The 23,113-nt window shown below is 46.9% G+C and overlaps 1 protein-coding gene across 1 annotated transcript; it reads left to right on the forward strand.

Annotated features, from left to right (window-relative positions):
* Positions 1 to 3,979: 3,979 nt before the first annotated feature.
* Positions 3,980 to 22,257, forward strand: NIPSNAP1 (nipsnap homolog 1). The gene is made up of 10 exons (XM_028710223.2): positions 3,980 to 4,279; positions 6,960 to 7,087; positions 10,577 to 10,622; positions 12,722 to 12,816; positions 13,602 to 13,672; positions 15,664 to 15,804; positions 16,921 to 16,952; positions 17,770 to 17,864; positions 19,317 to 19,400; positions 20,510 to 22,257. Exons 1-10 carry the CDS (start codon positions 4,179 to 4,181, stop codon positions 20,572 to 20,574), a joined length of 858 nt encoding a protein of 285 aa, XP_028566056.1. The 5' UTR covers positions 3,980 to 4,178; the 3' UTR covers positions 20,575 to 22,257.
* The last annotated feature ends 856 nt before the right edge of the window (positions 22,258 to 23,113 follow it).

Here is a 23,113-nt window from a genome sequence, read left to right on the forward strand (position 1 = left end):
CCCTATTTTCATCGGAGAAAAGTTAGAGGGTACGGAGTTATGGAACTCCCGAGACAAGGAGATAAGCAGCCAAAGGAAGCCCTGTTTTATTATGTTGTTTTTTTTAATGTATGTTGAAAGCTACCTAGAGTGGCTGGGGCAACCCAGCCAGATGGACAGCGTACAAATAATAAAATTATTATTATTATTAGTGCTTTTTTTCTTTAAAAAAAGTTTAGGGGTATTCTCCTTTTTCCTACTCATATTGAAACAAAAAAAATTCCTTCCAGTAGCACCTTAAAGACCAACTAAGTTAGTTCTTGGTATGAGCTTTCGTGTGCATGCACACTTCTTCAGATACTTCTGATACTTCTTCAGATGTGTGTATCTGAAGAAGTGTGCATGCACACGAAAGCTCATACCAAGAACTAACTTAGTTGGTCTTTAAGGTGCTACTGGAAGGAATTTTTTTTGTTTTGACTATGGCAGACCAACACGGCTACCTATCTGTAACTACTCATATTGAAATACTGCCCCTCAAAGAGGTCAAACTTAGATTCACAAAATGTTTAGGGGTATGTGTACCCCTGCGTACCCCCAGAAAAAACCCACTGATTATTATTATTATTCTGGAATAGGATGTCCCTGTTTTCATCGGAGAAAATTTGGAGGGTATGTAGGTCTCCCACCCCGGTTTAGTTGATTTTATTAACTAAATGGGACCACATGGGGAGGCCTAGTGGCCCTGGTCAGTCCTGCAGACCAGAGCCTAGCTAGTCCTATGGGTCAGAGGCCTAGCTAGTCTCGCATCCCAGAGTTTCCCCACCACTGGGATACAAGATGGCAGCTTCAGACTAGCAGAGATTAGTTTCAAGTGGCAGCTCAGATTCTCCAGAGGCGCCTGAGGGCTCTGTGAAGGGGCACCGATCTCTTCAGGATCAGGCTGTTCCCTGAGACGCCCATTGTGTTTCTTTGGCCAATCCCTCAATGTGGGTCACCTTCCTTAAGAATAGAGATAATTCACTTTCTTCAGGAGCTTTGCCAAGAGCAATTGAAATTCTCCTTTCCCTGAGAATAGAAAAAGAATTAAGCCCAAGAGTGGATTTGTCAATGTCAGACTTTATTTTCTGCACCCAGACATCCTTTCGCTCCCGTTTAAATTGAAATGCAATTGCTGGACCTGACTCCTTTTTCTGTTTTCCTTCTCCTGTCTCCAGCTCAATGACTGCGTGTCCTGATTTTCGTGTTTTGTCTTGAACATTTCAATCCGCAGGAAGCCAGAAAATGTATTTATTGGTGGCTCTTTAATAAATACATTATTTAAGTTGCTAGACATTTTTAAAGGATTCAAATGAGACGATTTACAAATATGTATATAAATCTTAGGAAACATGTATACAAATCTTGGGATAAGCCTTGATTAAAAATTCATTACCAGAGGATTACTGGAATCGAGTTGTTTATTTGGGATTGCTATACTGTATTATGTTTTGAATTAGATTACCAGTAAACTACACTCGGGGGCCTTTGCTATGTATTTCTGTTATAATTATTGAATTGCCATCTTTGCTTGCCTCCTGATTTGCCAGTATTTTGCTGGAGGTATTCAGTCTCACACTGGACCTTTAGGTTTGCAAAAGTAAGGTGGATCAAAAGGCTCTGTCACCCTCGAGTAGCAAATCCTCTTCTTCTTTTCAGATAAATTTATTGATTTTAACAAGGCAGACAAAAAGAAAATCGATTACACTGGCACAGCACAGTGCAATACACTGCAAACTCTGCAACACCCTTCCACACAATGCTCATGAAGCAGAAAATGGCGGCAAGTTTTAAACTAGAGCTTGCCAATCAGAAGGTCGGCAGTTCGAATCCCCGCGACAGGGTGAGCTCCCGTTGTTCGGTCCCAGCTCCTGCCAACCTAGCAGTTCGAAAGCACGTCAAAGTGCAAGTAGATAAATAGGTACCGCTCCGGCGGGAAGGTAAACAGTGTTTCCGTGCGCTGCTCTGGTTCGCCAGAAGCATCTTAGTCATGCTGGCCACATGACCCGGAAGCTGTATGCCGGCTCCCTCGGCCAGTAAAGCAAGATGAGCTCCAAAACCACAGAGTCATCCGCGACTGGACCTAACGGTCAGGGGTCCCTTTACCTTTACCTTTAAAGACCCATATATTTAAGCAGGCATTGTTGGGCTAATAAGATTAATCACACTATTCTGTTTTGTTATTTATTGATATTTAACTCAATATTTCATCAATGGCTTATCTGTTTTTACCGATGTATTCCTTTGTATTTTTTGTTTTAATTGCATTTTTAATTCTCTTTTAAAAAATACCTTTTTGTGTTTTATGTAAACTACTTACAGGTGTTATTGAAATTCTAAGGTCTCAAATATAGAATAAAGGTTGTTAATTGCACAAGGTAAACACACACACATAAGTATGTAAGCCACATGTCTAAAATAGTACTGGAGAACAATCCAAAAGCTATCTTGGCTCTCCTAAAGACTAAATATTCCCTCTGCCTCCTTAATCCCCCTTGCCTGAGAACAGGTAGGCAGCTAGCAATCAGGGGAAGTTCCTGAAGGGATTCCTTTCCTATATCTATGAACCTCCTTTGTATTGTCATTGTTTGCCAAGATGCTCTGCATTGAGGGATGTCTGACAGGCATCCTGATTGTCTTATGCTTATGTTTGTGTAAACTGTGTCTGTGTCTATGTAAAACTTCCTAAATATTCAGGAATAACACACCTTGGCCTGCCTGAGCCACAGCAACCCCACCTTATGTGCAATGTAATTTCTGACTGTAGAGAGGACGTCCTGCTTCTCCACGCCAAAATGCAAACACTTAAAAGAGATGTTTCTTGTGGGCTCTGGGGCTCTCTTGCCTCCTTGAGAGGAGGGGAGGGAACTCTGTTGCAACAGAAAAATAAAGATCTGCCTTGCTTTCACTGCCTCCTGCCTCCATCCATTCATCTCTGATGGATCATGGACTTAGGGGACTCAGTCCCTTGGGGAGTTGGGCAGCAAAAGCCAACCACCCCTGTTTTTCTATATCAGGGGTTTTGCGTATGAAGTAATATATAAATACTGGTGATGATGAGTGCTAGTGTTATGAGATCAGCTTTCCCAAGCAAGCCAACCGTTCCTCAAACTAGCTGGAATTTTGTTTGTTGGTGGGCGCGGATCACTAGTTATATTATTGTTGTTGTTTAGTCATGTCCGACTCTTCGTGACCTCATGAACCAGAGCACGCCAGGCACTCCTGTCTTCCACCTCCTCCCGCAGTTTGATCAAACTCATGCTGGTAGCTTCGAGAACACTGTCCAACCATCTCGTCCTCTGTCGTCCCCTTCTCCTTGTGCCCTCCATCTTTCCCAGAATCAGGGTCTTTTCTAGGGAGTCTTTTCTAGGGAGTGGCCAAAGTATTGGAGTCTCAGCTTCAGGATCTGTCCTTCCACTGAGCACTCAGGGCTGATTTCCTTAAGGATGGAGAGGTTTGATCTTCTTGCAGTCCATGGGACTCTCAAGAGTCTCCTCCAGCACCATAATTCAAAAGCATCAATTCTTCGGCGATCAGCCTTCTTTAGGGTCCAGCTCTCGCTTCCATACATCACCACTGGGAAAACCAGAGCTTTAACTACAAGGACAGAAAGTTAAGAAGTCCTTGGGACAAAGTTTAAAACCTGTGAAGCTAAGGCAAAAAGAATGCTGTTGAACTCACAGGAGAAAAGCTTTTCCTCAGTACCATGCATACTTTTGCAAACTTCTGTCGTGTTGCCTCTCAATCGCCTTTTCTCTAAACTTAAATTTAAAAAGCCCCAAACGCTGCAACCTTCGAAGCATTTTTCCCCGCCCAAAGAATTCTGGGCGCTGTAGTTCGTTAAGGGCAGCCGGCCATTGTAATTCTGCGAGGGGTGAACTACAAGCCCCAGAATCCCTTGCAGGAAAGCCTGCCCTTCGAACGCGCTTTAGAGGGATGGCGTCAGGTGGCTAGTCCGTATGAAGGCTGCCGGCCGCTGACGCCCCCTTGCGGCTGTAAGGAGACCCCAGGGGTCCCTCCCACGCCCGGGGAGAGGGGGGCGTGTGCCGCATCGGAGCACCGAGATCCGCCCCAAAGCGTCGCTGCGGCGACGGCAGCGGCAGCGCCTCCTCTTCCCTCCTCTCGTCCGGGTCTTGCTGGAGCCGCGGGCGAGAGCGAAGATGGCGACGTGGGCGTGCGGGATGCCGGCGCGGCGCTTGCTGCTCCTGGCGGCGCTGCGGGGCGGAGACCCTTGCCTGGCCCGCGGCAGCGGCGGGGGCCGGTGAGCAGCTTGCCCTCCCCTCCCCTCCCCACCCCACCCGGAGCCCTCCCCCGATGCTGCCTTGCGCACCTCTCCATGCCCAAAGCCTTGCACCTTTGCTTGCGCCACGGGCGCTTCCCGGGTGGCAAAGGGTTAAACTCCGGCAAAGAGGAGGCGGGGGGGGGGCGGGAGGGAAATCAAGCCTGCCTTAGGATCGCTACCAAGGCCCGCAACAAACCCCGGGAAGAAACAAAATCGTTTTCACTTTGCCGATGCTGCCTTGCGCACCTCTCCATGCCCAAAGTCTTGCGCCTTTGCTTGCGCCACGGGCGCTCCCTGGGCGGCAAAGGGTTAATCTCCAGCAGGCTTGCGGGGGGGGGGGGGAGATTAAGCCTGCCTTAGGATCGCAACCAAGGCCCGCAACAAACCCGGGAGGAAGGAAAAGGGTCGTTTTCACTTTGCGCCCTTGGAGGGCTGGTGAGGCCTGGCGCTGGAAGCTCTTAAAACGCAGTGGACTTTGGGGTCGTATCCAACGTTGGGGTCCTACTCCTAGGAAGCCCATTGAAATGAATGGACGTTACTTAACCTAGTGCCATGAACTTCAAGGGGCCTGCTCTTAACTTGGTTGGATGCAACCCTGTTTTAAAATGCTCGTTTGCTTGATTTTGAGAGTCTTCTCTTTTCCCCTTCTCCTGTCGGTCATGGATGCTTTAGCTGAGATTCCTGCATTGCAGGGGGTTGGGCTAGATGCCCCTTGGGTCCCTTCCAACTCTTAAGATTCTATGACACCTTAGGCTGCAAAGCTAATCCCATTGACCTGCAAGTAAACCCCACTGAATCCAGCATGATTTTTGTCTGAGTAGATGGACTTATTAGGCTTGTGCTGTAAGTAACAAATTATTTGGAAAGCTGGAATTTTGGACTAGAGATTAGCTACCAGCCCTTGGCTAACAGATCTGACTTCTCCAACTTGGTGCCTTCCAGCAGTTTTGAATTCCAGCTGCCATCAATCCCAGCATCTTACGGCTGGAGGGCACCAGGTTGGGGAACCCTGGTGTCCATGTTCACATAGTTACAGCCCCTGAAGGGGCCAGTGGGAATCCTGTTGAGTTAGCCGGGCCTCCCTGATGGATTGTTTACCATCTATTTTCTGAAGTTAATGAATGACCAGCGTTGGTGCAAAGGTCTTGGCTGCAAAGAAAGGGTCTCTCTCCCTCTCTCTCTTTATTTATCTAGTTGCCATCTTAGATAAGAGCAGAATATTAGATCCATAACATTGGCTGGAGTGAAATGGTACCCATTGCTGGGTAGAGCTGTGTTCGGGAGAAGCCGTTCATTTTTTATTTTGCAGCTTTTGCAGATAGATATTTTATTTTTACGTGGGGAGAGCTTAAGAGAGAGAGAAGCTTGGTCAGAATTTCTATATAAGCATATTTGTACCGTAAACTTCCCTTTCATGTCAGTTATCCATACAAAGAACCTTGTGAGGTAGTTCTGTATTATAATTCTCCATCTCCTAGATTTTGCAGGGGGGGGGGGGTTAGAGGTGAAATGTGGGGTCTGTCCTGATTCACATTTCACTCTATTTCACAAGATTTATATACCGATGGATTGTAATAACAACTCAAAGCAGTTTGCAAAACGTTAAAATTACCATTAGAAAAAGTTTAAAACAACTGTTTTAAAATAATTTTAAAATCAACAATAAGGTAAAAAGCAGGTTATAACAGATGCTGACGTTCTGCATGTCTGGATAGGCTTGCCGGAACAAAAATGTTTTCAGCTGTTTCCATTTTACAGCTGGGAATGAAGCTTGGAGCAAGCTGGTACACGAAACTAAAGTACTGTATTTTTCGCTCGATAGGATGCACCGGACCATAGGAGGGGGAGAACAGGAAAAAAAATCCCCCCCTCTGCTCAGCGCCCCTTCAGCGAAGCGGCAGGAGAAACGGAGCCCCTTCCATTTCTCCTCCCACTTCGCTGAAGGGGCGCTGCGCAGAGAGGGAAAACTGTGCAGCGCCTCTCCAGCGAAGCGAAGCCTGGAGAGCAAGAGGGATCGGTGTGCACCGACCCCTCTCACTCTCCAGGCTTCAGGCAGCTATCCGCAAGCCTTCGGAGCACAGTGGGAACTCCCGCTGCGCTCCAAAGGCTTGCGGATAGCCGCCTGAAGCCCCCGGAGTGCGGGGGGAGCTCTCCTTCTGCGCTTCGGAGGCTTCGCATTGCTATCGCTGAAGCCAAGGAGCCTGCATTCACTCCATAAGACGCACACACATTTCCCCTTAATTTTTGAAGGGGAAAAAGTGCGTCTTATAGAGTGAAAAATACGGTAAACCAGTAGCATAGTTTTCCAAGCTGCAAAATGCTCCATTCGTCCTCCAGCAGCTCATTTTTTAAGAGCCCATGCGAACTGATGCAGAATTATCCACAACACAAGGGCATAATAACTTAAAACAAGGAAGGCTACTTGCTTCAGAACCCTTATGCTGATTATGCAGGGACTGAAACTCATTATTGGCCTTTGAGAAGTAATGAATTGACATTCGTCCTGTTCCTTGGTCACCTGGAGATCATGTCTCACTCGCCATAGGCAACCAGGCGAGTAGCAATTCAGAAACCTGGTCCAGATGTTTTGCTGCGAAGGCTGCTACCTCCTCTTTTCTTTTGTGGGGTGCCTTTCTGACACCTGCTTTTTTTTTTTTAGGGACTACTCCAAAGACCACGAAAGCAGCTGGTTCCGTTCCCTCTTCGTCCACAAAGTGGACCCCCGAAAGGATGCCCATTCCAACCTCCTGTCAAAGAAAGAGACCAACCACCTGTACAAGATCCAGTGTGAGCCACCACCCCCCTCGTCCCTAAGCTTCCTTTCCCCTCTGCTCTTGTCGTAAGCCTCTGTGTTGCTTTCTGCACGGGTGAGGGCCGGGGGCTGGTCCGCGGGTAAGGACTGTAAGCAGCAGCAGCAGATTTCGCGTCTTCTGTTCAGCAGAGCAGCTTGGGGAAGTGGGTGATCAACGAAAAGCCTTCCATGCTTTGCGTAAAAACCATGGAACCTTCTTGGTGCAGAACTTTGGCTTTCTGAAAACTTTTTAATATATACATTTTAAAATTATTATTTTACTTTTTCACATATAAGAAACATAATTCAAAATACAGTCGTACCTTGGAAGCCAAACGCCTTGCCAGTTGAACGTTTTGGCTCCCAAACGCTGCAATAGTGAGTGTTCCGGTTTGCGAACGTTCTTTGGAAGCTGAACATCCGATGCGGCTTCCGATTGCATGCAGGAAGCGCCTGCAGCCAATCGGAAGCCGCGTCTTGGTTGCCAAACGTTTTGGAAGTCGAACGGACTTCTGGAATGGATTCCGTTCAGCTTCCAAGGTACGACTGTACAATAACCAACAGCAATAGCAGCTGGCGTCTTATTTCTCAGAGACAAAGCAGAGCAGCAGCTTAAAGCTGGAACCACTGCTTAGAAGAAGTTAATAATAATAATAATAATAATAATAATAATAATAATAATAATAATAATAATAATAATTTATTATTTATAGCCCACCCATCTGGCTGGGCTTCCCCAGCCATTCTGGGCAGCTTCCAACAAAACATTAAAATACAATAGTGTGTCAAACATTAAAAGCTTCCCTAAACAGGGCTGCCTTCATATGTCTTCTGAAAGTCAGGTAGTTGTTGTTCTCTTTGACAACTGGTTGGAGGGATTCCACAGGGAGGGCGCCACCACGAGAAGGCCCTCTGCCTGGTTCCCTGTAACTTGGCTTCTTGCAGGGAGGGAACCGCCAGAAGGCCCTCGGAGCTGGACCTCAGTAGAACGATGGGGATGGAGACGCTCCTTCAGGTATACTGGACCGAGGCCACTTAGGGCTTTAAAGGTCAGCACCAACACTTTGAATTATGCTCGGAAACGTACTGGGATAGTTCTTTCAAGACGGGTGTTATGTGGTCTTGGCGGTCGCTCCCAGTCAGCAGTCTAGCTGCCGCATTCTGGATTAGTTGTAGTTTCCGGGTCACTCTCAAAGGTAGCCCCACGTACAGCACATTGCAGTAGTCCAAGCGAGAGATAGCTAGAGCATGCACTACTCTGGCGAGACAGTCCGTGGGCAGGTAGCCTGCGTACCAGATGGAGCTGGTATACAGCTGCCCTGGACACAGAATTGACCTGCACCTCCATGGACAGCTGTGAGTCCAAAATGACTCCCAGGCTGCGCACCTGGTCCTTCAGGGGCACAGTTACCCCATTCAAGACCAGGGGGTCCTCCACACCCGCCCGCCTCCTGTCCCCCCCAAAACAGTACTTCTGTCTTGTCAGGATTCATCCTCATCTAGGAAGTCTCTAGTCCAATTAGGTCTCTCCAGATGTTTCTCTGGATCTGGATAGGCTGTCTCAATTGATGGTCGCATCTCAAATGGGAGATGAATGGATTGTAAAAGGATGAAGGAGAAATCGCTTCATATTAAGGCATTGGTTGGAAGAATGGCAGACGCAGTTGATGGACTACATGGAATTAGCTGAACTGACCGGCAGAATCCGAGATTTGGATAAAGAAACAATTGAGGAGGACTGGAAAAAATTTAAAGACTATTTGCAAAAATACTACAAGCTGTATGAATCTTAAGATAGTGCATGATTAGGAAAAGTTATGCTTCTGCAATTATGATTAAGTAAATTGTAAAATAAGTGATAAAAGAGAAAAGGAGACAATTTGAATCGAACATGTTATGTTTATTTTAAAGGCATCGAATATGAGATACAATATATCGAATTTGGGTACATAACATTGGAAAGTTACAATAAGGCATGAAATAAGGTAACAAAATGCTGACATTGTTAATGTAAATAACGCAGAATCGGAAGGGGTGGGGAAGTCCAAGTTGTTTTTGTTTGTTTTTGTTGTTAAAAAAAAAAGGGAAAATTTGTTTCTTGCAATTATGTTATTTGTTTGTAACCTATAAAATTATGGAAAGAAACGCAATAAAAAATTTATAAAAAAAAAAAAAAAACATATTAAGGCATTGGTTGGGGGGGAGCAAGTCAAGTTTCTCGACCTCATGATTACAGAAGCTACATTGACAGTCTCTGTTGTCTGTGATATAGTGACCTTGCTGCCTGCTTCCAACCAATCTCCTATCAGCGTCCATGGCAGACTTACTCAAACCACCCTCCCACCGCCAAATCTGTTCCTTGCCTCCAAGAAGTTCCAAATTCTGTGCAAGATGCAAATACTAAACAAACAGACAGACAGACAGACAGACAGACAGACAGACATTCAGAATTATGTGTGCTGGTTAGGCAGGAATAATGCACACTGAATAATCTTCAAATACAGTGGTGCCTCGCAAGACGAAAAGAATCTGTTCCGCGGGTCTCTTCGTCTTGCGAAGCAAGCCCATTAGCGGATTAGCGCTATTAGCGGCTTAGCGGGCTTAGCGGATCAGCGGATTAGCGGATCAGCTGATAAGCGGCTTAGCGATCAGCTGTTAAGCGGCTTAGCTGCTTAGCGGATCAGCTGATAAGCGGCTTAGCGGCTTGGGAAAAAGGGGGGGGGGAACCCTGCAGGAACTCGCAAGACATTTTCGTCTTGTGAAGCAAGCCCATAGGAAATTTGTTTTGCGAAGCACCTCCAAAACGGAAAACCCTTTCGTCTAGCGGGTTTTCCGTCTTGCGAGGCATTTGTCTTGCGGGGCACCACTGTATCTGAAGGGCTGTCACATGGAGCAAGCTGGTTTTCTGCTGCTCCAGAGAAATAGTACCCGAACCAATGGATTCAAACAACAAAAAGGGAGATTCTGACGGAGCGTTCAGAAGAACTTTTGAGTTGTTTGACAGTGGAATGGGCTCCATTGGAAGGTAGTGGCCTCCTCTTCGTTGGAGGTCTTTAAACAGGGGTGGGATTGCCATCTGTCAGATTCTTTAGCCATGATTCCTGTCTCGCAGGGGGTTGGACTAGATGACCCTTGGGTGCCTTCCACCTCTACAGTTCTAGGATTCCATTTCAAAAATAAAAACACCCTGTTGCCGTTACTTGAGAATTTGAGAATAGAATCTGGATTCTGGAACAGAATCTGGATTCTTGATGCGTGTTTTATCTGGACAGAATACTCGTTGCTTCAGGAAATGTATTATTATTTCTTTGGTGCAGAATGCTTGCTGTGGGGCAGCCACGAATTTCCCTGCTAGCTCACCAGGGGAACGAGTTGGTCCTGTTCAAGGAGACTGTTTTGCTGCAGGCTTCCTCCGCTCTCCCTCCCTCCCTCTTACTTTGCATTTGATACTAAGCCAAACGCAACTGTTTTCTTTGTCATTTCAGTCCACAATGTGAAACCTGAGTGCCTGGATGCCTATAACAGCCTGACGTAAGTATCTCCCGCTGTCAGGAATTCTGAGATTGAGAAGAGAGGTTTTTTAAAAGGCCTAACGTCAGTATAGTGCAATTCAGTAGTAAAATTCCACAAGCGGGAAATTTGCTGCAATGTTCAGGGAGCCATCCAGTTCCTACTCCCATCTTCCCAGAAACTCCATTCCTTTTAAAGTATTTATTTATTTGGTTTTTCAAATTAAAATTTTACAGAGATATATCAAGCGTAAATCTTAAAAACAAGATTCCAAGGAAACTTCTGGACTTCCACCCTCCCCTTTATGGGTCCTATTATTAATCATTTCCTCTGGCATCTTTTACGATGATCCAAATCTTTTACCTCTTCCATTATGTCCAAAATTCACCCTTATTCACTACAAGTGGTATTCCAGTCCTATTAATGATTTTAACTGTTTATGGTGGTCTTTAAGATAAGTTATAAATTTTCCCCATTTCTTATTAAACTTTTGGTCTTCCGGATTTCTGATTCTTATCCAGTCATTTTAGCCATTGCAGCATAGTCTATCAGCTTCACCTGCCATTCTTTTCTGGTAGGAACTTTATATTCTTTCCATTTCTGGGCCCCCAGATACTCCATGCCATCCATCCTGTCCTTTCCAGATACAGTGGTACCTCAGGATGCAAATGGTATCCATTCTGGAGCCCCGTTCGCATCCTGAAGTGAACACAACCCACGACTGCGTGTCTGCGCATGACGCGATTCGCCGCTTCCGCGCATGACGTCATTTTTACCATCTGCGCATGCACGAGCGGCGAAACCCGGAAGTAATGCGTTCCGTTACTTCCGGGTTGCCGCGGAGCGCAACCCGAAAGCGCTCAACCTGAAGCAACTTCAACCCGAGGTATGACTGTACTGCATTCTGCTCCCCGCCCCCCCAAGTTTTCCTTAAAAAAAAAAAAAAGACAGCGTTTGTTTAAAAGTACAGTGGTACCTCAGGTTAAGAACTTAATTCGTTCTGGAGGTCCGTTCTTAACCTGAAGCTGTTCTTAACCCGAAGCACCACTTTAGCTAATGGGGCCTCCCACTGCTGCTGCGCCGCCGGAGCACGATTTCTGTTCTCATCCTGAAGCAAAGTTCTTAACCTGAGGTACTGTTTCTGGGTTAGCGGAGTCTGTAACCTGAAGCCGTTTGTAACCTGAAGCGTATGTAACCCGAGGTACCACTGTATAGTGTGTACTCAGCCTTGGAAGGGGCTCCCCCTGTTTTTAGAGGTAGGGGATGTGTGTAAGGAAGAACATAATTTAAAATATAATAAACAACAACAATAGCTAGAGGTGTATTAAATTGTGTGGAGAGAGAGAGAGAGAGAGAGAGAGACGCTTTCCAACTTTTTATAATACTAGGTCCTCCTGTGAAGGCACCTGCCTGATATCAACAGGCAGGAAGTTCCAAAGTGTAGGAACTTTGGGGAATTATAGGGACAGAACTACCCAAACTTTATAGAAATTTATTCATGTATGCGACTACACTGGCAAGAATGTTACTTGTCCCAAAAATGGGAAGAAGAAGAAGTCCCAGAGAAAGAAGAATGGGTACAAAAACTCATGGAATATGCAGAAATGGCAAAACTTACCAGGAAAAAGAAGGAATAAGGATAACAAACTTTTTATAAAACAATGGAAATGGTTTATTGAATATTTACAAACAGATAATAAGAACATTGGCAGGATTATTGTAATCTGCAGTTTTATAAGAGTATATGTTGAAAGTAGATGAGTAAATTCAGTTAATTTGGAATATGGGGGGGGGTAATTTAAGCAACCGCAGAAAGGGAGGGAGGAAGTCAAGTCTTGAAATGTTAAAATGATTGTAAAATTATTGAAATGTATAAAACTGAAAATCATAAAAAAGCAAAAGTATAGGTGCTGCCACACAAAAATATTTAGTTTTTACAAATGCGGAACAGACATTATGTGGTACTTGTAACAGTGCCAGTTCTGCTGATCAAAGTGGTTGTGGGGACATATGTGGACTAAGGTGAGGCCATAGGTATTGTTCTTAATAATTGCTGCTAATAATAAATGTGAGCTTTGGCTATACCAACCTTGCCTGTCGATTCCATGTCTGCTTTGCAGGGAACAGGTACTTCCAAAGCTGCACTCGGACTCGGACTACCCCTGCGACCTGGTTGGCAACTGGAATACTTGGTATGGTGAACAGGACCAGGCAGGTGAGGGGGCAGGGCCAACCATGCAGGGTGGGTTTAGGGGCCTTCGAGCTCTGCCTTGACAGGAAGTTCATTGCATACGACTCGGGGAGCCGTAGCGATTCAGCCTTTTCTCCCCTTCCATCTTTAAAACAAACAAACAAACAAACAAACAAACAAACCCGTAATCCATGGGTAGGCAAACTAAGGCCCGGGGGCCAGATCCGGCCCAATCGCCTTCTAAATCTGGCCTGCGGACGGTCCGGGAATCAGCGTGTTTTTAAATGAGTAGAATGTGTCCTTTTATTTAAAACGCACCTCTGGGTTATTTGTGGGGCCTGCTTGGTGTTTTTACATGAGTAGAATGTGTGCTTTTATTTAAAATGCACCTCTGGGTTATTTGTGGGGCATAAGAATTCGTTCATTTCCCCCCCTCCCCCCCCAAATATAATCCAACCCCACACAAGGTCTGAGGGACAGTGGACCGGCCCCCTGCTGAAAAGGTTTGCTGACCCCTGCCGGCGTAATCCATTAGCCACTGCCTCTAATCAGAACCTCCATGTGCAAGAGCAGTACATCCACAACTACTAGATGCTGTGTGCATTCCCTAAGGAGGCCCTCGAGATTCAGCCCTTCCTCCTCCCAATAAAAAAGGGAATTTCAGGACTAGATCAGCCACAATCGCCTTCTGCGTGCAGAACGGATGCTCTAGCAGTGAGCCACGTGGGTGTTAGCTTTCAGCTGGGGTTTCTTGCCTATCGCTTTGTTTGGGCTTTCAAGGATTTGAGGCTCTCCTCTTCTTGTCCCAGTGCACCTCTGGCGATTCACCGGTGGCTACCCGGCCCTCGTGGACTGCATGAACAAGCTGAAACAGAACCAGGTACCAATCACAGGTCTCTCTTCTTCTCCAGATGTACTGCTTGTTGGGAAAACGCCAGGGAACTGCGTCTTTCCCTCCGAAGCGCCCCTTGGGATGATTCATCACTCTTCTGTCCCGAGTCGCAACTGCGACATATATCCGAAGATATATGTACACACAAACATAGCAGAGCTCAGAGGAGAAGCTGAACTTCAGGTGTAGAATTGTAAGCTAAACGGCCTCAGTCCTGTATACCTGAAGGAGCGTCTCCACCCCCATCGTTCAGCCCGGACACTGAGATCCAGCACCGAGGGCCTTCTGGCGGTTCCCTCATTGTGAGAAGTGAGGTTACAGGGAACCAGACAGAGGGCCTTCTCGGTGGTGGCGCCCACCCTGTGGAACACCCTCCCTTCAGATGTGAAGGAAATAAGCAGCTATCCTATCTTTAAAAGACATCTGAAGGCAGCCCTGTTCAGGGAAGTTTTTAATATTTAACGCTGTACTGTTTTTAACACTTGATTGGGAGCCGCCCAGAGTGGCTGGGGAAACTCAGCCAGATATAAATATAAATAATAAATTATTACTATTATGAATGGTTGAATGAATGAATGATGATGATGATGATGATGATGATGATGATGATTTACAAGATCAAGTGTTACAGAACAAAGGAATCATGGCTCCTCTCTCCTTCTCGTCCGAGAGAGAGAACAGAAAATGCAATAGCACAACATAACGGAACAGTGTAAACTGAACTTCCGCTCTCATGACTCCCAACACTGTGGAATGTCAACCCAGACATGTGAAGAAAACAATCACACATCAGCAGCGATGGAGGAATGAAATCCCAACGCTCCTGGCAAGCAGACGGTGCCACTGCCAGTCCACATCTGGCTAGCTGGTCTCTGCAGCAAAGAGCCAGCGGCAATCTTAATGGCACAGTTGGGTAGCCAAGGCGATGCCCTCCAGATGTTGGGGGTCCCCAGCTCCCATCGGCCCAGCCAGCACGGCCCTCGATCAAGAATGATGGGACATCTGGAACCTGCCTACATAGGAAGGCTGCCTTGCACTGAGTCAGACCTTTGGTCCGTCAAGCTTAGTGTTGTATACTCTGACTGGCAGCAGCTCTCCAGGGTTTCAGAGAGGGAGTTTCTCTCAGCCTAACATGGAGACGTTCTGGGACCTTCTGCATACATAGCAGATGCTCTACCACTGAGTTGCGGCCCTACCTCTGGGTAGAGTATTAGGCTTGTGCCTCAGACCCCTGGTTCAAGTCCCTGGCTAACTATAATAATTATTATTTATACCCCTCCCATCTGGCTGGGTTTCCCCAGCCACTCTGGGCAGCTCCCAACAGAATTAAAAGCACAATAAAACATCAATCATTAAAAACGTCCTGATACAGGGCTGCCTTCTGACGTCTTCTAAAAGTCAGATTTATTTCCTTGACATCTGATGGGAGGGCGTTCCACAGGGCAGGTGCCACTACCAAGAAGGCCCTCTGCCTTGTTCCCTGTAACCTCACTTCTTGCACGGAGGGAACTGCCAGAAGGCCCTTGGAGCTGGACCTCAGTGTCTGGGCTGAACGCTGGGGGTGGAGACACTCCTTCAGGTATACTGGGCTGAGGCCGTTTAGGGCTTTAAAGGTCAGCACCAACACTTTGAATTGTGCTCAGAAATGTACTGGGAGCCAATGTAGGTCTTTCAGGACCGGTGTTACACGGGCTCGGCAGCCACACCCATCCAGCTGCCGCATTCTGGATTAGTTGCAGTTTCCAGGTCACCTTCAAATTGTGGCTGGGATAACCCAAACAATAACCATCTGACGTATAAGTACTGTCAACATATGACTTTCTGGTCAATGAGGACTAGAAACTTGCTTGAAAGAACCAAATCCCATGCTTACACAGCACAACACTAGCTCTTCGATCATGTCCCCCCCCCCCCATGGAAAGTACTGACAGCCCACAGCTAAGTGCCCAAGTGACCCTTCTGATCTTTCCCCTTTCCAGGAGTACCTGGAATTCCGGAAGGAGAGGAGCAAAATGCTGTTGTCCCGAAGAAACCAGCTACTCTTGGAGTTCAGCTTTTGGAATGAGCCTTTGCCACGGCCTGGGCCCAATATCTATGAACTGAGGACGTACAAGCTGAAAGTGAGTTCTGGGGGGTGAATCTTGGGGAGGGGGTGGATGTTATGGCTCAGGATACTAATATCTCCTGGAACATTTCTGCCAATATGAAACTTACACGGGCCCTCGGGCCATCTGACGCCCTTCTGGGAAAGCATATGGTCAGCGAGGCAATTGAGGAGTTTGTTGGACCTTGCATTCTCAGCAGAATTTGAGTTCTTATCAGGCATATTGGGATAGATGACGTCTCCTATGACTACTGTATCCCTCCATTTTGAATGTTTGGTAATAATCTGCTCTAGGAAGGCATCATCCAAGTCTTCAGTCTGGCTTGGAGGTCTGTAGCAGACCCTCCCCCCCCCTCCAATTGGAAGGTCACTGTTGTTTCGCTCTTCTACAGTTTTTACCCATATAACTGCCTTCCGTGGTCCAGGTCATGGATCTTTTCACAGGTGTACATATTCTTTACATACAATGCATCTCCTCTCCACTTCCTGTTTGGTCTACAGTGGTACCTCGGGTTAAGTACTTAATTCATTCCAGAGGTCCGTTCTTAACCTGAAACTGTTCTTAACCTGAAGCACCACTTTAGCTAATGGGGCCTCCCGTTGCTGCCATGGCGGCACCGCACGATTCCTGTTTTCATCCTGAAGCAAAGTTCTTAACCCGAGGTACTATTTCTGGGTTAGCGGAGTCTGTAACCTGAAGCGTATGTAACCTGAAGCATATGTAACCCGAGGTACCACTGTATTCCTTTTGAATAGGTTATACCCCTCAATTTCTACATTCCAGTCATGAGTCTCATCCCACCAGGTTTCAGTAATGCCTATTAGGTCATATTTTCCATTGTGTATTAAAAGCTCAAATTCGACTTGCTTGTTTCCAATACGCTGTGCATTAGTGTAGAGACAACTGAAACAATGAGTCATTCCCTCCAACTACTTCCTCCTTGTAGTTTTCCGCCCTTTAGTATGTTTCTGGAGCACCACTTCAGTTTCCTGTGCATTGATGAAGCTATATATAGATATGCCCCAAAAACTGAGCTTGGGAAGCTCACCACAACTCTTCGAGAGAGCTTTCCCTGAAGTTTTGCAATCATGACTACAAGCTGTGTACATCACCTCTCCCTTTTGCTTTCAGCCTGGGACCATGATTGAGTGGGGAAATAACTGGTAAGCGGATTTTTCAAATACCTTGAATGTGCCTTTATCCAAAAGATCATTTAAGGGAGGTGGAGCTGCTGGTACAGTTCCTTACAAGACCTTACAAGGAGGAGTAGCTGCCACTGCTCCTTTCAGCAAAAAAAAAAAAAAAGGTTTCTAAGGCTGAAAGCTTAACCTTGCTTCCTTGGGAGTAGGCCCCAAGGAATTTAGTGGGACTTGCCTCTGAGTAGACGTGCTCGGGATTGCAGATATAAGCAGCAAAAAACCAAACCTGTCCTCAGGAAGCCAGCTTTGAGCTTCCACAAATAGTGGTGGATGTGTCAATTTCAGCTCCTCGTTTTTCCCAAACTTAAGTTCATTTTGCCACGTAAGTGGGTTGTTGATGTTTTTTACTGCTTAGAGATTTTTGGAAATGCTGGTTTCTATGTACTTACAAATATATATATATTTCAAGTCCTTCTCGTTAGGTAAAAGTGAAAGAGACAGTTTTGCCATTTCCCCTTAAGGCATTGCTTTTGTACGTTGCTTTCTGTGCTGCATGCATTTTTATGCACACTGCGAAGGAAGCAGTGCATCCATTGCAGAGCTGGGGAGCCTGTGCCCCCCCCAATGTAGCTGATCTATAGCGCCCATCATCCCTCACTTGGGGCCATGTTGGCTGCTGGCTGGGAGTTGGAGGCCCATAACTTCTGGAGGGCTACACCCCTGAAGTCGTGGGGCAAGTTCAGGTTTGCCGTTATCTCTTTGGGTAGGGCAGAAATGGCCAATGATAGCGATTCATTTATTATTTGCTTGTGTCTTGCTCTCTCCCTTGACTGCTGAACAGGGCACGGGCCATTAAATATCGGCAAGAGAACCAGGAAGCTGTGGGCGGCTTCTTCTCACAGATCGGGGAGCTGTACATCGTGCACCACTTGTGGGGTAGGTGGCTGCCCAAATGGGGCTGATGAAAAATGTTGTAGTCCAAAAGATCCAGAGGGTCTTGGGCAGCAGTTCTCAACCTGTGGGTCCCCAGATGTTGTTGGACTACAACTCCCATCATCCCTGAGCTTTGGCCTTTCTAGCTAGGGATGATGGGAGTTGTAGTCCAACAACATCTGGGGACCCACAGGTTGAGAACCGCTGGTCTCGGGGGAAGACAGCCCTGCACCCCTCTCAAAAAAGTCTGTGGCCATGAGCTCCATTGGGTTACCCCGAATTGCCTGCCCTTCTGTACATTTCATAGAAACAGAGAATTGTATAGAAGGGGACCGCCAAGGGTCATCAGTTCCAGCCCCACTGCCATGCAGGAATCTTAGCTAAAGCATCCACGACAGATGGCCATCCAACCTCTGCTTGAAAACCTCCAAGGAAGGAGAGACCAGAACCTCCCGAGGGAGACCGTTCCCCTGTCAAACAGCTCTTAACTGTCAAAAAGTTCTTCCTGATCTTTAGGCAGAATATCCTTTCTTGTAATTTTAAGCCATTAGTTTGCGTCCTGCCCTCCAGAGCTTGTTCCTTCTTCCATGTGACACCCCCTGCCTTGAGATTTTTGAAGATGGCTATCATATCTCCTCTCTTTTGTAAAAAATAGTTTTTATTAAGAATTTCAACATAACAAATTATCAAAAGCATGTCATCTTCATTTCCACACACCCCCATTTTTTCCTTCCCCCCTCCCTAAGAAAAACTGTCCCTCCCACACACACACACACACACCCCTCAGCTCCTCTCTCTGGTTTTTCAACACATATTCTTCTCTGCATATTACAAAATTGTAAAGATCCTTAAATTATCTATCTTTTGTGTTAACAATAATAAATTGGTGTGTGTTTATTCAAAACCTGCCAAGGAGTCCAATTCATTTTGTTGTTTTTTTAAGTAATTTGTAAAAAGTTCCCATTCTTCTTTAAAACCACAGTTGTCCTTGTCTCGCAGTTTGTATGTCAATTTCGCCAGTTCCCTATCATATCTCCTCTCAGCCTGCTCTTTTCCATTCTAGACATACCCAGTTTCCCTCAACTGTTCCTCATAGGGCTTGATTCCCAGACCCTGGATCATGTCTTGGTTGCCCTTCTCTGCCCCCTTTCCCGCTTGTCAATATCCTTCTTAAATTGTGGTGCCTAGAACTCTGTGGTGTGGTCTGACCAAGGCAGAATAGAGTGGTACTATGACTTCTCTTGCTCTGTACACTATACTGTTGATGGAGCCTAGAATAGCGTTAGCTTATTTTGCTGCTGCATCACACTCTTGACTCATTTTACGCTTGTGGTCTGCCAAGACTGCATTAGCTTTTCCTGCTGCTTAACATGAGTCAGCCACTTTATTCAGCAGCCGAAAAGCTTCCCACGTCGATGAGCTTTCCTGTGATGTAGTGGTTTGCTGTCCTTCTAGCCTACAGGGACCTGCAGTCTCGAGAGGAGACGAGGAACGCTGCCTGGAGAAAACGAGGGTGGGATGAGAACGTTTACTATACAGGTGAGGCATCTTTTTCAACGGTGGTGGCTGGTACCCAGGGCTGATGGCTTGCAAGGCAGGAGACCAGCAGTAGGGGGAGCCAGCCCAGAACCAATGACAGGCCCTAGGAATGAGACAGAGATGAGAGCACCTATTTTTCACTCCCTGTCTCGCCTGATCTCTCCTGCATCCACAGAGTCCCTGGCGCTTAGAGAAGCTGTTTTTCGGAACACCCTCTGCAGGAAAAAGCTTTGCCTCCCCCTAATCCTTAGAGTCCCATTTCCAAAATTCTTCTTTTGAGCTTGAATATGAAATTCAGGAGTTGCTTATCCTGGTGTACCCTCACACCAGGGGTGCAGGACTAGATCTGGCCAGTGGGCTGAATCCTTATCTCCTCCACCCTCCTCCCAGTTTGACAGGCGGCGTGGCCATCCCACCTGTCAATCACCTGGCACCAGGTGACTTGCTTTTGCCCTCGTGGACAGTTAACTGGCCGGAGGGAGAAGAGGGAGCAAACTAGAAGGAGGAGGTGTCAGAAGCTGAAGAGGTAACCCGGTTTAGTGAGGAGGGAGAGTCTGTGGCAGAGAGCAGTCTAGAATCGGAGGCTGGAGAGGAGGAGGGCCAAGAGGCAGAGAGAAGCCAGGAAGTCTCCCCCTCCTGTTGCAACCAGCTTCCTTCTTCCCTGGTCTCCCAGAACCAAAAGAGGCATGAAGAGAGCATAGCAAAGGCAGAGAATTCTCAGGTTGTTTGGGAAGGACCTGGGGGAAGAGGAGACTTAGGGAGCTGTGGGGACCTTCAGTCTTCGCAACTGCCTCATCAGGGCAAGACCTACTGGGAAGCCTTGCTGTCCTCACTAGACCTGAGCCGTTTGTCTCTTCGAAGAGTTAACTTCACTGACGCATTGTGAGTTCCTGCTGGCCTACTCCCAATGCCCACCCTGGCATTACCCCTGGGAGAACTCAGTCCTTGGAGAAGTCCTTCTATGAATTGTCAGTGCTCAGTATTGATGTCCTTGGACCAGAGCGCTTGTGTGGGGCTCCCTTTTGAGGGTGAGCGTGGAGAGGGCAGTGGCAGACAGGTTCCTCTGCTCTGTGTCCTTGCCGAGTGACCACCGGTTTTTCCTTTTGCAGTGCCTCTGGTCCGGAGCATGGAATCGCGAATCATGATCCCTTTGAAGATCTCCCCCTTGCAGTGATGCTGTCGCCAGGCTGTCGTCTTTCTGCACCAAACACGCAAAAAGAAATTGAGCTGGCCGCGTTTTCCTCCGTCCGGATCCTCTCTGAACTCTTTTCTGACCTTCTCTCCTGTTCCCCATCTTCTCTTGCCGCTTTGTCTGGAGATACCCATCTCCTTGCCTTCCTCCCCCCCTTTTCCTTCCAGCATTTTGGTTTCCAGAAAGTTTGTCAGAATCCTGCTGAGCTCATCTTATTGACTCTGAATGAGAAGCTTGGAGGCTTGATGTGTTGCCATCAATGGACTACCAAGTCTGGCTTGTTCCGGAGGCTGATGATTCTCTAGATGAAGCTGCTTAGGGGGTGCTGGCTGTTGCTTGCTGTGGCAAACACAATTACATTAAGAGTTGTTAAGAGGCCCCTGCTCCCCTCCTAGAACTACAGTTCCCAGAGTTCCCTGGGGAAAGGGATTGATTATTAAACTGATCTGGGAATTGTAGTGTTGGGAGGAGATTAGGGGGTCTTCCTAAGGGGCTGAGACTTCTCAACACACCACAGCTCCCAGAAATCATTGTGGGGGGAGGCATGAAGCTTTAAAGTAATAGCATAGCCCTTTAAGGTGTGAATGCCACCTAAGCAGGTATTGTTGGATTACAAAGGAAATGACTCGTTTCTCCCCACCCCGCAACAGTTCTTATCCTTGAAATAGCCTTCTTGATCGCTGCAAAGGCAGCCTCCAAACCTTTCTAAAAGGAAATAGTCGTACCTTGGAAGTTGGAACGGAATCCATTCCGGAAGTCCGTTTGACTTCCAAAGCGTTCGACTTCCGAATCACGGCTTCCGATTGGCTGCAGGAAGCTCCTGCAGCCAATGGGAAGCCGCAGAAGCCCTGTCAGACATTCGGCTTCCAAAAGAACATTTGAAAACCGGAGCAGTCACTTCTGGGTTTCGGTCATTCGGGAGCCAAAACGTCCCAGTTCCAGGGCGTTCGACAACCAAGGTATGACTGTACAGTCGTACCTCGGAAGACAAATGCCTTGCGAGTTGAACATTTTGGCTCCCGAATCTTGCAAACCTGGAAGTGAGCGTTCCGGTCTGCGAATGTTCTTTTGGAACTGGAATATCTGACGTGGGTTCTGCGGCTTCTGATTGGCCGCAGGAGCTTCCTGCAGCCAATCAGAGGCCACGCCTTGGTTTCCAAACATTTTGGAAGTCAAATGGACTTCCGGAACGGTTTCCGTTCAACTTCCGAGGTACGACTATAATGCACAACAGGGTAGCGTTCTCAGGAATGTAATGAATGTATACTGCGGGTGTGGGGAACCTTTATAACCAGCTGGATGTTGCTGAACTACAACTCCCATGGTCACGCTGGCCATGCTTGCCGGAAGTTGTAGTTCTGCAGCCTCTGGAATGCCAAAAGTGTCCTCCTCCTAGCCTGCTTAGCTTGGTCTCTCTATATGTGCACAGACCGAAAAATCCCTGGTGGTTTAAATGTGGTTGCCCAGCTGTGAGTTAAGAGAGGAGGTGGAGAGAGACAGGGTCCTCTCATTGGCACAATGCATCTTTTCTCTTGATCAGTTACCCATCTCTGGGTACCATAGTGAGGCTGTGCTTCTTCGTAATAAACTATTTTAAGTGCTCTTCTGCCTAGGGACCATGTTGAACAGCCTAACTGCACATGTAATAAAATATTTAATATACTACTGTGTGTGTGGCAGTGTGTATTGATTGTCCATTGTGGGGTTGGAGTAAAATTTCCTCTCCTCCAGACCCGTGAAATACCAAACTTGTAGATCAGTGTCATGGAACTGCGGAGTTGGAAGGGACCACGAGGGTCATCTAGTCCAGCCCCCCTGCAATGCAGGAATCTTTTGCCCAATGTGGGACTCGAACCCACAACCCTGAGATTAAGAGTCTCATTCTCTACCGACTGAGCTATCCCTTCAACAGCATCCCTATATATTAATCATTTTATATTGAATTTTACTGATTTTTTTCTGAGACAAATGACATAATATGTAGTATCAAACACAGCTTACAGCACATGAGAAAACCCGAGTGTGAACTTTGTCCCAGTACTACTTTGTTGATGCAAGGGGGACCAGGGAGAGAACTGAAGCAACCCGAGGTCACAAAAACAGGTGATCTGTTGAAACAGCAGTCTGGAAGACCAAAGGAAGTGATTTATTCTTTTTTAGGCTGAAGACCAAAAATGTTTAGGTGTAGTACCTGCTCATAATGGACAATGAAGATCCGGGGCCAGGACTGCTCCCTGTTCTTGCAAAACAAATTCAACAGAAACCAAGTAACTGAGAACCTTGTTTTGGTTTTAATCCCTCTTAATGCTGTCTGTTAGGGACGCAGGTGGCGCAGTGGGTTAAACCACAGAGCCTAGGACTTGCTGATCAGAAGGTCGGCGGTTCGAATCCCCGTGACAGGGTGAGCTCCCGTTCCTCAGTCCCTGCTCCTGCCAACCTAGCAGTTTGAAAGCACGTCAAAGTGCAAGTAGATAAATAGGTACCGCTCCGGCGGGAAGGTGAACGGCGTTTGCTTGCACTG

The sequence above is a fragment of the Podarcis muralis genome, chromosome 16 (genome assembly GCF_964188315.1).
Source record: "Podarcis muralis chromosome 16, rPodMur119.hap1.1, whole genome shotgun sequence".
NCBI lineage: Eukaryota > Metazoa > Chordata > Lepidosauria > Squamata > Lacertidae > Podarcis > Podarcis muralis.